The sequence below is a fragment of the Phascolarctos cinereus genome, unplaced genomic scaffold (assembly GCF_003287225.1).
Source record: "Phascolarctos cinereus isolate Bilbo 61053 unplaced genomic scaffold, phaCin_HiC Scaffold_2;HRSCAF=192, whole genome shotgun sequence".
NCBI lineage: Eukaryota > Metazoa > Chordata > Mammalia > Diprotodontia > Phascolarctidae > Phascolarctos > Phascolarctos cinereus.
Window position 1 is genome coordinate 111,940,796 of NW_027555625.1, and position 14,067 is coordinate 111,954,862.

The 14,067-nt window shown below is 42.4% G+C and overlaps 1 protein-coding gene across 1 annotated transcript in view; it reads left to right on the forward strand.

Moving 5' to 3' along the window:
• The first annotated feature begins 1,120 nt into the window (after positions 1-1,120).
• Positions 1,121-14,067, forward strand: part of LOC110207522 (uncharacterized) — a 21,196-nt gene continuing 8,249 nt past the window's right edge. Inside the window, 3 exon segments of the mRNA XM_020985206.2 lie at positions 1,121-1,142; positions 4,340-7,060; positions 7,997-9,700. Coding sequence (XP_020840865.2) covers positions 1,121-1,142; positions 4,340-7,060; positions 7,997-9,700 — 4,447 coding nt within the window.

Here is a 14,067-nt window from a genome sequence, read left to right on the forward strand (position 1 = left end):
CATGTGTACCTATCTATGTATATATAGAAATAGATATAGATATAGATAGATATAGAAATTTTCTAAGGGTTAGAAAGTGTGATTTCAAGGGCACAGGAAGTTCCCTTTATCTAAAAAAACCTTTCACTTTAGATTCCTTTTGACAGGAGACAAAGTCTTTATTCCCCAAATGAGAAGTGAAATTTAAAATGCAAATAGACTTAGAAGAAGAACCTGTTGACTTGATTGATAAACCAATCAGTCCCAGAGAACTCTAACTCACTCTTGTCTGTTTCTCTCTCTCTCTCCCTTCTTTCCCCTTCCCACTTCACTCAAGGAAGAAGTAATCAGGAATGGATTTTTAAAAAATCCAGAAAAGGGGATGGAGATGGGCAGCACTGAGGAATCACTGGTTCTACTCCAGAGAAGTTTCCAGGCCTTCCTAGTATTTATTTTGTTCACAGCTCGAGTTGGAGGAAAATCTCCGAGAAAGAACTATAACCCCCCTTGTGTCTACAAGGCCCCTTACTAGGTTGTGCTGTTGTGGTTAATTAGGCTAAGAGGTAACAGGTGAAGGGATAAGCTTATCAATTAATTACCCTCCCCCTTCACCTCCCTACCCAGTGTTAAGGCAAATCCAAATCCCGCTTGGTAGAGAGAGGTTGGTTATTGGCAGAGGGAAGTATGACTGGCTGAGATCTGGGCTCCCAGGGGAAGGAATGCATGGAATTGTCAGGATGCAGCCTCTGTTTCTCAGGGCCCATCTTTTCTTCCTCTGCTTTTCACACTTGCTGAGTGGAGGGTTATCTCCTGGAGGAGCTGGCCCAGGCTCATGCTCTGGGCTGTCTCATGGTTCCCTTACAGATGATAAGGTGAGTCTTCAAAGCGGTGGTTGCAAAGCTATCTGGTGGAGATCTAGTTATGAAGGAGAAGTCGGGGATTGAGAGAGTCCCACCTGTATTGAGTGTGGGGATAAACACAAGGGGTTGAAGGAACTGGGGTAGTTTATTCTGGAAAAGAAAAGACTGAGGTGGGGATGGTGGGAGAAATGTGACAGTTGTGTTCAAGTATTTGAAGAACTGTCTTGTGGAAGAAAGATTAGACTTTTTCTGCTTGACCTCAGAGGGTAGAACTGGGAGCAATGAGTGGGAATTACAAAGGGGGTAACGTATAAGAAAAACTCCTTAACAATCAGAACTCAAGTGGAATGGGCTGCTTTGGGAAACAGTGAGCTCCCTCAGTGAAGTCCTTGAGCAAAAGTTAGATGACTGATTACCTGTTAGATGGCTGGTCGTGGGAGGGGTGGGGGTCCCCTTTTAAGAAAGGGTTGAACTAGATGGGCACTGAGGTCAATTCCAACTTTAAAACTAGGTAGCTGTGTTAACATCCATCTTCTTAGAATGGTAACAAAGATCTAGTCTTAAGGCCTTAACTGAAAACACTTTTAAATGGGCCCCAAAATGTCAAGGCAAGGAGCAGACGGGAAGAATGAAGGCAGGAAGGCTGCAGATTGAGAGGTGTTCCAGATGAGTGCTTTCATCATGGGTTTGGGAATAGTCCATGGTATTACTACTTCTTCCCCTGATAGCTCCCCCTCCCCCTTTCTTTCCTGCAGGCAAGAGAGCTTCAAGATCTCCAGCATGCTGAGTCTAGTAAGTATGGTTCTCTTAGACTCGGATCTATGGATCAATTTTTAGGGGGAATCTGTGAATTTGGGTGGGAAACACATCTTTATTTCAATATATTTGGTTTTCTTTGTAATCCTACCTTTTGCTTTTGGCTCTGATGGTGAGCATTTGGTTTATCTTGCCTAACCTCAGGCCCACCATGTCATTTCTAGCCCTCCCCCTGCCATGGTGCCTTGATTCCCCTCCTCTTCCATCTCTTGCCCTAAGAACAGCCATCAGCTCAGCAGTCCCACTCCTGCTAAGTACATGGCAATCAATTGCCCCAATGCAGCTCCAGTTGCCATTCCCACCTTTCTGCATTAAAATGTAATCAGCAGAAGCCGTCTTGCTTGTTTCTACTTGTATCCCCAGCATTTAGCACAGATTCTGGAATATGGGAAATGCTTAATAAATATATTTTTATTCATTCATAATAAATGCTAAAAAAAAAAAAAGTTTTGGTAAGGGTCCATGACACACAAAAAGGGTAAAGAATACCTGCCTTAGATCTCTTCTCCAGTTGAGCAACCCCTGGGGAGCAGGTGATTTTTAGGGGATAGATTGGTCGTTGAAGAACCATATTTGTAACTTCTAAGAACTTTGAAACAAAAGTCTCCCTTCTGGGGAAACATATGGCCAGTAGGGGAGAAGCTACTTGCCAACCCTGACCACATTTCCTTTCAGTCAAATGTTTAAGTGCAGGGGGTGATCTGAAGGTGAAGGACACGGGTTAGAATTGTGACTCTGCTACATATTACCTGAATGACCTTGGGCAAGTCATTTCTGGGCCTCAGTTATGTCATCTATAAAATGAAGAGGCTTGAGTAGATGACCACAGAGAATACTTCCACTCTAAACCCATGGTTCTGATGTGCTCGGTCTTCTAGAGGACACAGAAGAACAGAGGATGGGATCCTTACCCTTCTGCCCCATATCAAGAGGACAAAATGGCCAATCCATAGACTTGGCTCAGGGCTGGCTCCTGTCCGAAAGTTCATTCATCGTTATTGTAAAGGTGGGCTGTTCCCCATGAAAGACAGAAGGGTCTCTTGTCAGTGTTGGCTGACTTCTAGAGAAGTTAGTTACCCAGGAGACATTATATAGCCACGTACACACACACACACACACACACACACACACACACACACACACACGATGTTTTTGAAGTCATAGCTGATTTTCTATGTGTTTCTTTGTTGGACGTGTGATTGCCCTGGTGCAGAGAATAACCAATGTGGAAACTCCCTCTGCAATTAAAGATTGGGATCTCCTCTGCAATCTAGTCAGATGTGTCTAGTCAGACAAATGTGCCTGAGGCTCCAAAAGGTTGATTTACCTATCCAAGGTCATACAGAACCCAGGTTTTCTTAACTCTTCTGCAGCTCTATTTTAATACTGCCTCCCTTTTTACATAGGGAATGGGTATAAGCAATGCAAGGTAGAATTATGAATGGCTAAGTTTGAAACACAAACTAAACTGTCTTCTTTTTGTATTAGCATATGGTAGCTTACAAATTCAATCCAAATTCAACAAACTGATGATAAACCTCTGCCATAGGTGATATGATCCACACAGCTATCTTAAAACTTTTGTCCTACAAAAGGAAAATGAATACAAATCTGTATCAAATCTAACTTTGGGGCTTCACAATGAACAGAAAGGACTGAAAATTGGAGCCCTGATTCTCCTGCTTGTTATCCATACATCATGCATTTGTAGACATATGAGATCATGGATTTTATTGCCTGCTCCTCCCATGGATTTTGTCTTTCTTGAGTTTTAGATAGTAAAATGATGTGAGTCTACATTGCCTTTGGGAAATGGTCCAGTGATTTTAATTGACCTAACGCTTCTCTCTGAAATAAAGGCTCACTAAAAAAAATATTCTTTCAGTGATATATGGCAATAAATAATTGAATACCACAGTCTCCAAAAGATTAAAACAATGAGAGGCCCCCACAAAGGATAACTGCTTCTTTACTTCAGGAAACCATGTTTTAGGAAGGACCTTTATAAACTGGGGAGGAGAAAACTTGGCTCACAAGGAGGAGAGGACATGATAACAATTTTCCTTCTAGTATTCAAAAGGTCTTCATGTGGAAGAGATTAGACTCGTTCTGTTTGGCTCCAAAAGACAAGACCAGGAGCAATTAATGTGTCACAGAGAGATAGGTTTAGGTCTCATATAAGGAAAACTTCTAACAATGGACTACATTGGGAGGTAATAAATCTCTGGCCATGGTAGGTCCTCAAGCAAGGTTTGATGACCACTTACTGAGGATGTTGTAGAGTCTTATGTATGTATGGGTTTAGAGATGCTCTTTTGGTCATTTGGTAAGGGTTTCATTCAATGTTCACTTATTCTGCCACTCCTTTGTCTTCTCACTTTCTTATTTCTCTGCTGGGCCACACATAAAATGATCATAGGCTTGTAGATTTAGAGCTTAAAGGGCCCTTCAAGGTCATCTAGTCCAGGACCCTTATTTTATGGATGAAGAAACTGAGGCTGAGAGAAATGGTGACAGGTGATAAGTTCCAGAAGTGGGATTTTTTTACCCAGGTGCTTTGACTGTAATTTCAGGGCTCTTTACGGTGTACCAAACTGCCTTCCAGTGCAAGAGCTTGTTCATTTGGAACATTAACATCTAATTGTTTCTTCTCATTAATTCTATCCTACCTCTTCTCCTTGCAGAGAGGAGATTATCTTGGACTGAAATTTATGTCCCTGTGAGACGCTGTCATGCCATCTTGAAGAACAAAATGGGAGAGTTTTCCATCCCAGTCATTCGGAACCGCCATTTTAAGAACATCTGGTGTAGCTGGACCATCTGGGCAGGCCCCAGAAACCACATTGTCATTTATGTCCAAGGGTTTAGGGGAAGCAAGGACTGTGAAGAAAACCCAGATAAAATTATATTTCAAGGAGTTGCCTCTGTTGTAGAAAGCACCATAGCCTATGCTTGCTGGAACAAGAGAGTGCATGTCTATGCAACTCAGGCGTTGGCTGTGAATGTGGCATTGCTGTTGAAGAACTATGCCCGGAACCATCGATACAAACACTTTAGAGGGAAATATTATATCTTCAGAGATCCCAGGGCAAAAGATTCAGAGAGAGAGGATCCAACCTGTCAAATGCCTTTTCAAAAGCCTTGCAACAAGCTTCCCTACAGCAGTACTGGACTAAAGGTTGAAACACCTATTGTGATGTCTCAAGGGGGTGTAGAGATGACTTCTCCTGAACTAATGCCATCAAAAGCTCTTCAACCAGAGAGATCTTCCACATGGAGAAGAGAGAAGGTTACGTTTTCTGAGACCTCTTTGTCCTACTCTGAGAGGCTATCTATTCAATCCCATGCTTTTGGCATCATGGTTACAAAAACACTAGGTGTAGGTGAGATGAGCTTTTCCAAAGCTCTAGGGAAAACTGCAGCCTTTGATACTAGATGGTTGGAAATTAAAGAGGAAAAGAGTATTCTTTCCCCTGGTTCTACTATGGATGGCTCAGCAGTTGACATAGAAATCCTTTATGGAAATACCCTTTACTTTGTGGGTCCTGAGCAATCAAGTATAATGGAAGATTGGTCCATAAATATCAAACCACTAAGAGCAGATAATCAAACCGACTACTTAATTCCTACTTCAGAGGATGTGCCAATAAACATTAAGCCAACCCCCACAAGCCATTCAGTTTTTATTATTCTCTCAGGTTCAGAATTCCTCGAAAAGACTGACCGCTCTAAAAATGACAAGATCCAGATCAGCCCCTCCCAGATATGGAGCAGTCTGCCTGGAAGGGAACAGCAACCCTTTCTGCAGACTGAAGTCCTGGCTCATGAAGCAGTGCCTTTACCCACCGATTCTATAGGGAATCACATGTCTGGTATCTCCCTGGCCAGTGAAACTCAGTTGCCCCTCGAAGGTTCCCTGCACCTGATCCCTGTGGTTCCAATAGTTCATACGGCTGTGGATTTTTCTCTTCAGTCTTTTAAAGTTGGTGACTTACTGGCTGACCCACACTCAGGAATCGTCATTTCTCTTGAAACCATACAAACTCCTGGTGGGATGATTTGGTTGAACTCTCAAGAAATCCTCAGTGAAGTAGGGTTCACCCAGATAGGGGCATCTCCTGATGGAATAGGATTAGTCCCGGAACCATCTTCAATCATTTCCATTAGGTCCACAGTGGTCAGAGCTGAGGGTGAACCAGGGTTGCTTCTCCAGACATCCAGACTGCTTCCAGGGCCGGAAAAGACAGAAAGCTTGGTCAGCAGTGTGACCTCTGAAGAGGGCCCCGGTAGGCATCCAGTGAGTCTTACTGAAACAGATTTTAAGTTTGTGCTTGGTCAAGAGAGTTCTCTCCCCTTTACCACTTACCAGGAGAGTCTATTTGATGCTGAGATGACCCCAACTTTTCCTCAAGTGGCTATGTCTGGAATTGTTCCTGAGTGGGTTCTCCAAAATATTCCAGCACCCATTCCCTCAGGCTACCACAATGAGCAAGTGGCAACTGGGCACTCTTTGGAGACCACTTTGGCCTTGACCCCAGAAGCCATGCTAAAAACCAGGTGGCTTTCTGTAACCCCAGTTAAGACTAGAGCTGAAATAGACTCCATGATTATTGTTCCAAGTATAAGCACACCTCTTGCTTCAGTGAATTGTGAAGACAGCATGGTGGCTACTACGTTCTTTGTTGAGATCCCCTCAAGCCACCATTCAGACTTCTCTAAGAGCAACATGGAGGGTCATGTCTCCGATTCAGCAGCAGTATCTCTTGCCTTCCTGCCTACTCTTATGCTGAGCATAAATGAAGGTGAGTTTCCTCTTAGTCCTTCAAGTCACTCCTGGGCTGATTTAGGGGAAGTGTTTACAAGCATAGGAAAAACTGAACCTCTTGCCTTTTTTACTTCGAGGAATGTGGATCTTACTACCTCTGTGTCAAGTCCTAGAAGTCTGACACTTGGCTTAGAGAATCTCTTTGACCTGTTACAAGGTAAATACTTTGTTGAAAAAGAAACACAGAGTGTCTCTCAACTAGTTCCTGAGGGCAAGCTTTCTTCAAAAAGTGAGATTCCCATGGTAACTAAGACTTATAAAATGACTACCCTGTCAGCTCTGCAACGGGCCCCTAGCAGGACCATGACTCTGTCTTGGGAGCCTGATGAAATGCAGAATGGTCAGCCCTCAAAGAAGGATGCTATGGTGAATGAAAGCAACTCTTGGAAATCCTCCAACTCTCTTGGAAAGGACCAGAAATGCACCAAATTTGACATTACGTCTTTGCTCCCTAGTGTTCCAACAATGTCCTTGGGTAAGCAGGGCCAAACTGGGGACCTTTCTGCAGTCTCCTCATCTCTGCCTCTCCGGTATGAGGACGTAAACCTTTTGGAGGCCAAAAAGCTTCAAGACTCCTCTGGTAAGCCTTTGATTTTCTTTTTGTCTTGTGTCCAGTTAAACTTGGTCATTCTTCTAACCCTACAGAAGGAGTTTCAATAAACAGCCTTTTTAAAGACAGCTAAGCCCTTGTAATGTTCAAATTGAGCACCTAGTATAAGACTCTAGATAGTAAAGAGAAAAGACACAAACCAGGTTTCCATATTCCTTAGCATTTCTGCTTTAACCTTCCAGCTAAATCAGAGGCTCTTCACCTAGATTTTATGGACCTTTTGGCTCATGGATAGATTTCAGAGAGCTTGTAAACTTGTATAGGAAAAAAGTTACATCTTCGTTTTTTCTGACCTCTGATTAAAATTTAGCATTCCTTCAGTTAGCTAAAAATGTTATTCTGAGGTGTACCTATGCTATAATGTGTTAACAAATGGAACACAGACACAGATTAAAAAACTCTAATCTCAGTGGTCTTTGGTATCAGATGGTACTTATGTTTGGTAGAGATTTTGAACTGAGCCCAATGGTGCTTTACAGACTTCCAATTTTCCTCAATACTAATCATGTGGGAAGAGAATGAGGTTGATCATTAAGAATGTGGAGCCCAGGTTGTAAGTCCTAGAAACAAATGGAATGAGGCATGAGTGGTTAAGAGAAATACAGAATTTGTATTTACTGGAAGAGATAGAAATAAGGAGGACAGAAAATTATGCTGAGCCAGGGGAGGAATTTTGTTTTAGGAGAATCTCATTGTCCCAATTTGACTCCAAGGCTCCCAATTGGAGTACTATGCCATGATGCTCCAAAGGTAGACCAAAAGCTGTCTGCTGTAAGAAGTCATGTAGATCCCCTCATTTCAAGTTAACAGACCCAAATGTAACTTTTAAAGTCTTATTATATTAAGATATCTTCACTGACTTAACTTTTTGTTTTTCACCTTACCCCCTCCCCCAACCCCCAACAGAGGTGCTCACCTCAACCAGCATGGTGTCCTGTACCCTCATAAGAAGGTGCCATGTGGTTTTGAAAGATACCTTTGGAACTTTTTCATTGCCAAAGAACCTAGACAGTTATTGGCCAAACATCTGTTGTAACTGGACTATCTGGGCAGGGTCCAAGAAACACATTGTTGTTTACATCAAAGGATTTGAGGGGCCTGAGAACTGTGACCAAAACCAGGACAAAATCATTTTTCAAGGGGTCTCATCAAGTGTGGAAAGGAAAACCTTCTATGCATGTAGAAGGCAAGGCACTTTGATTTTTGCTACTCAAGCCCTGGCTGTCCATATAGTGTTTCTCTCTGTGAAGTCTTATCCTAGACACATCCCACATTTTGAAGGCCAGTATTTTATCTTCACAGACCCGGAGAGACAAGTCCCTCCTAAACCTGCCATTGGTTCTTCCTTAGCAACTTCCCAGAGACTCAGAGAGAGGACTCTAAGTAGTGTGGGTTCTCATCCTCAGCTAGTGACAAAACCAAAGCCTGGGAGCTTTCCAAACATGAACACCATCTACATGAGTCTGGGGAGCAAAAGCCAAATTGTGACTGAGATACTGATGCCAAAGAATGAGGGGCTAATGGAGGGAGAAAGAAAGGTTCTTGAATGGAAGCATCTGCATAGCCTTCTTCCTCTGATTCCTGCCAAAGGGCCATTGATAAGGAACAGACACTTGACACCTATTTTGCTTAGGCAGGAGCTCAGCAGGCCAACAGAGACTATAAAAAGTTCAGCTGGAAGGGACTCTGTGGTATCATTTAGGATGTCATCAATCCCAGTTACTTCCTGTGGGTACATACCAGAAAATAAAGCTTCCCAAGATAGCTTGCCTGTGGACTCATTGATTATTCACCCTCGTTGGCTTTCTAAGACTTTCCCCTTGACAGAGCTACTTCCGAAACCTATAGGCGTTTCTGACAGGCTTCTTCCCTCTGCCAGTATTCCAGAAAAGAGGCTTCCTTGGATCACAGCTAAAAAACAAAAGCTCACATGGCAAGGGGACCTTGTTATTACTAAACCTTCCCACTTTTATTCATCCTTGACTGCTCAGAGTATAAGGAAATTCCAGGATGCTGTGCGTAATCATGATCATCTCTACCAGAGTTTCAGCCATGTGATGCTGGTTAAAGGAAAGAATTTTCTAGAAACAAGTCCTGGAGTTTATGAGTCTGTCACCAGTCCTTCAAATATCCCTAAAGAAGAACTATTCTTAAATCTCCTGTTCAATAATGAACAGGTAGCACCAGAATGCAAAGAGAGAGGTGGAGAAACCTTCCCAACAAGGGATGAGGCAAGCAGGGGAGTCAGCTTGGATCCAGCTCAGTCCAGCACTTTGGGAAATATCAGACCTCTCAATGAGGAGCATCTAGATCTGGGAAGCCCTAGAGAAGTGACAACCTCCAATGGATTTGTGTGGGATTCTTTATCTCCTGGCAGCCTGACTGAGCTCTCCCCTTCCTTGAAGACCCCTGGTACTGCCCAGAGCTTCCTCAGAGAAGTCACAGATGATGTCCATCCGAGCACTGGTGCTGCCCATTCGAGTGAGCCAATGCTTAACCTCAAAACCAAGGATGATTGGAAGTCCAAGGCCATGGTATCTTTGATCCCTGGTCAAGTGTGGAAGAACATGACTGCTGATGGAGTCTTGGTTTTAACCCCAGGATATTCTGGTAGGGTGAATATACTATGTGTTAACTTATTTTTATTCGGGGGGACAGAGAGGTGGGACAATCAATTACTGAGAACACACATTCTTGGAGGTATAGGTAAGTGTCTATAGAACCTTTAAACCTAGTAGTTTGTTTGCATCATCCTTCCATCTTCAGGACGTTCAGGCCCAACCACAGGCAGAACTCGCTTTACAATATGTCTTGGGGGTTGTCTTCCTTTTAGAAATCTCCTCACCTGTTCTACATACAGTGATCCTATAATACATCAAGTGATGCTTTTTGCCTCCTGGTCCTTCCTTCATCAACATTTATCTATTTTCTGCACTCTTTCCCTTCGGGTCCCTTCTCTGCTTTCCAGATAAACTGATAAAATAAAAGTAAGTGGTTTTGGCACTTTGTTACTCTGCTACCCCTCCCCACCCTCAGGGAAAACTTATGTTTTAACAGGTACCTTCTGGATAGAAGCCATAGTCCAATGGAGCCCAGCCATATCTGGACAACTTTGCCCTGATCAATGTTGTTTTTACAACTTTTATGACGTTAAGACATTTATAATCAAACTCCACCACAGAGTTCGATCCCCTACTATCAGTCTGGTGGCCTGAGATAAGCTCAACTTGGCTCAGCCTGCTTTCATCTTCCATCTAACTCCCAAGACATGCTTGCCTCCAGCTTACTTCTTTTCCCATGAGACTAGTTTCCCCCTAAATCAGTTCCACCTGATATCGTGTTTTTGTAGAACCAAGATGTTCAGCGTATCCCCAGGGGTGCTCTGGAGTTAGCTCATACTGGGCTTGTCATTCTTATTGTTGTCCAGTGTCGTCCAACTCTATGTGACTCTGTGGACTTTTGTTTTCTTGGAAAAGATACTGGAGTGGTTTGCCATTTCCTCTTCTAGTGTGTCCCCATTTTACAGATGGCAAGCTGAGGCAAATAGAGGTTAAGTGACTTGCCCAAGGTCACACAGCTGGTAAGTATCTGAGCCTGGATTTGAACTTGGGTCTTCCTGACTCCAGGCCAATGTTCTATCCACTGCACCACCTAGCTGCTACTGGCTGTTGTTACTGAGTCATTTTCAGTCATGTCTGACTTTTTATGATCTCATTTGGGGTTTTCTTGGCAAAGATGTTAGAGTGATTTGCAATTTCCTTCTCCAGCTCATTTGACACATGAGGAAACTGAGGCAAACAGGGTTAGGCGACTTGCCCAGGGTCACACAGCCAGATTTGAACTCAGGGAGATGTCTTCCAGACTCTAGGTCAAGTGCTCTATCCATTGGGCTACCTAGCTAGAGAGCCAATTATTAAATTTTCGGTGTGAGCGTTTATGCCTCTGACATCAACAAATGCTACATTCAGGGCTTGAGTTAATGTTTTATTAATTGTCTTGACTTAGGAAAGTGATGGATAAATTTTCAGTAATTCATATTAAACTGAAAAGTGTGCTCTGAGTACTTTTTTTTTTTGGCAGAGAGTCAGATGTTAAACATTTACCAACACACCCCTGATATCTATAACTGGATTTTAACTATTGTAGTGGGAGAGAGTTTTAAAGGGACAGTTTCTCAGATTGTACCACAGACATAGGACCTGATCTCATGCTTTTGTATTTATCTTCTAAGCAATAATGCTCTTTAAAAAAGTACTGGATTTAACATCCTGACTGTCTAAAATTAGACTCTTCTCCCATAAACCCATTCTTTGTAGGGAATGGATTAAGAACAGGAAGAGAATGGTGGGACACCAGATAACTTACTTTGGACGCTTCATTTTTAAACTGAACCTTATGAATGTGGGGGAGGAGAAGGACTTTGCCTTTCTCTGATTAGCAAATGAGAAAGAGAACTTGGTAAGCCTCCTTGATTACTCTTAGAAACAATATGGTTATCCTATACCAGTTGGGCTTGCTATGTGGGTGTTATTTTCCCACACCTCACATAGCAAGAGAACTGAATTACAGGAACTCCATAACTTTTTAAATAAGTAATGACTATTCATGGCCTGGCTGGCCTGGGAACCATGACAACCTTTGGCTAAAGAGCAGCTGTTCTGATGAGAGACTATTTATGGGATTTTGTATATGCACAACCCTGCTATATAGCTCAGCAGGCTGGGACCAGTTATACCCAATTAATGAAAGTTTCTCCCCACTTCTGATGTGATTAATAGTAGGGCTGTGCCAAAAACCTCTACCACCACCACCACCACCACCACCACCACCACCACCCTTCCCATACTCCCACATTCTTCCTGGGCAGGGTTAATGACTAGCAGTTGTGGTAATGTTAGCCTATTTCTCCCCTCCCTCCTACCTAGTCCAGGTTTAATTATATTTATTACTTTTTCATACTTCCCCTCAGACAGTGGTAGTTTTAGCAGAGATCAAGTGCTGGGATTGCACCATACCTTTGACAGAGTGGGAATATAATAGGTTTCTCTCTAGAAATTGTCATGCTCTTAGGGATCCCATTGGGCAGTGGTTCTGAGCTGGAGCCTATAGCTCTGAAAGCTTTCATTTTTTTTTCTATAGTAAATTAAGGAAATAGGTCAAGGGCCTGTGATTTCATTGGCCTGGGAAGCTCACTTCCTCTAACAGCTGCAAATCCAAACAAATAAATTAGATCAACTTGAAGAAGTTGCCTGAGGTTCAGAGAAGTTAATTGACTTGACCTTGATTACACAGCTATTAAGGGTCAGAGGCAGAATTTGAACCTAGCTCTTCTAGTCTCCAAGTTGAGCACTTCATCCACCTAGCCATGCTAGCCATCCTCTTACAGTAAACCTAATTAAAATCCAATTGGATATTTGAGTGGCAGGGGGAGAAATCAATGATTACATTAGGTGGGTCACCAGAGTGTATTGGAGCCAGTTGGAAGATGCCATTATTAAATGTTCAGGTTGAGGATTTGCACCTCCAAAATCGGAAAACATTACAAATCATGGCTTGATTTATTGTTCATTGTCTAGACATTTGAAAGCAATGGAGAAGATGTTAATAATACAGATTCAACCTTGTGTTGTGCTTCTTTCTTATTTCTCTTTCTTTCTTCCTTTATTTTGTGGAGAACTGGTTCTTAAACATTTACCAGCATACTGATGGTCTAGAGGCAGAGGTCTGTGAAACCATTTCAGTTAGAAAGTAATTTCTATTAGAAATTAGAACTCTAATTTCAATTAGAAAGTAATTGGTTTGCTTTGTAATCTTATGTATTTTATGCATTTAAAAGCATTATTCTGAGAAGAGGTGCTTGATACAAGAAAAGTTAAGAATCCCTGATCTAGGAAGAAAAGGAAAAAAAAAAGGTTAGAAGGGATTTTAAGTACAAGATAGGAGATATGACTAGACAGGAGTCTATCTGAAATAGATCTGGGGTTTCAGTGAGCTAAAAGCTCAATATAAGAATGAGATAAGGCATTCATCCCCCTCCATTCTCCTTCCTCTCCCCAAGAACCTTTGGTAGATTTTAGGCTGTGTTGAGGGCCATGGTATCCAAAACTAGGGAAGCAACAGTGCCCCTCTCCTCTGTACTATTCAGACCACATTTGAGGTATCTGGCTCCATTTTGGATGACACTGTCTAGGGAAAGATATTGACAAGTCGAATATTAGTTAGACAATCATGACCAGGCTGGGGAAGATCATTGAAATCATCCCATAATGAGAAGAATCAGTTGAAAGAACTGGGTATGTTTAGCCAAAAGAGGAGACTTGGAGGAAACATGAGCAGTTAAGTAGATGTTTCAAAGCGATAAATTTGGCCTTGATGTAAGGAAAAATGTCATAATGATTAGAGCTCTCTAAAAGTGGAGGGGGCTGCCTGAGAGCTAGTTATCTGGTATGCTGTCATATTCTTGTTCAGGCATGGATTGGACTGAATGGCCCCTAAAGGGCCCTTCCAACTCTGTGAATCTGACAAAGTAATACTTTGTACCTAATATCTTTGGAGATAAAGTAAACAATGAATGGGCCTTGTAGGGCCATCCTATCAGAACTCTCCGTAGCTTTGAGACCTTGACTCCTGGTTTTCATTTTTCAGTGGCTTGGATGGGCCACGAGGAGCCTTGATTTTCTGTCCTTGCCTGAAGTTCCAGTTGCCTTCACTGTCCACTTTGCTACTTTCTCAAAGGTCTTTATCTAATAACTCTGAGCTCAGTCAATTGTGTATATGATGGGAAAAGCTAAAGGCTTTTAAGAATTGCAACTTTCTCTGTAACCTTGAGCAAATTATTAACCCATCTAATTCCCAGTTTTTATGAGCAAAATGGAGGCAATGGTTGTCTCATAGGGAAGTAAGCAAATCAAATGATATGTTTCCGATGGCTAGGTGACCCCGGACTAAGAAAGAATAGGAAGTTAGAAAGAATAGAT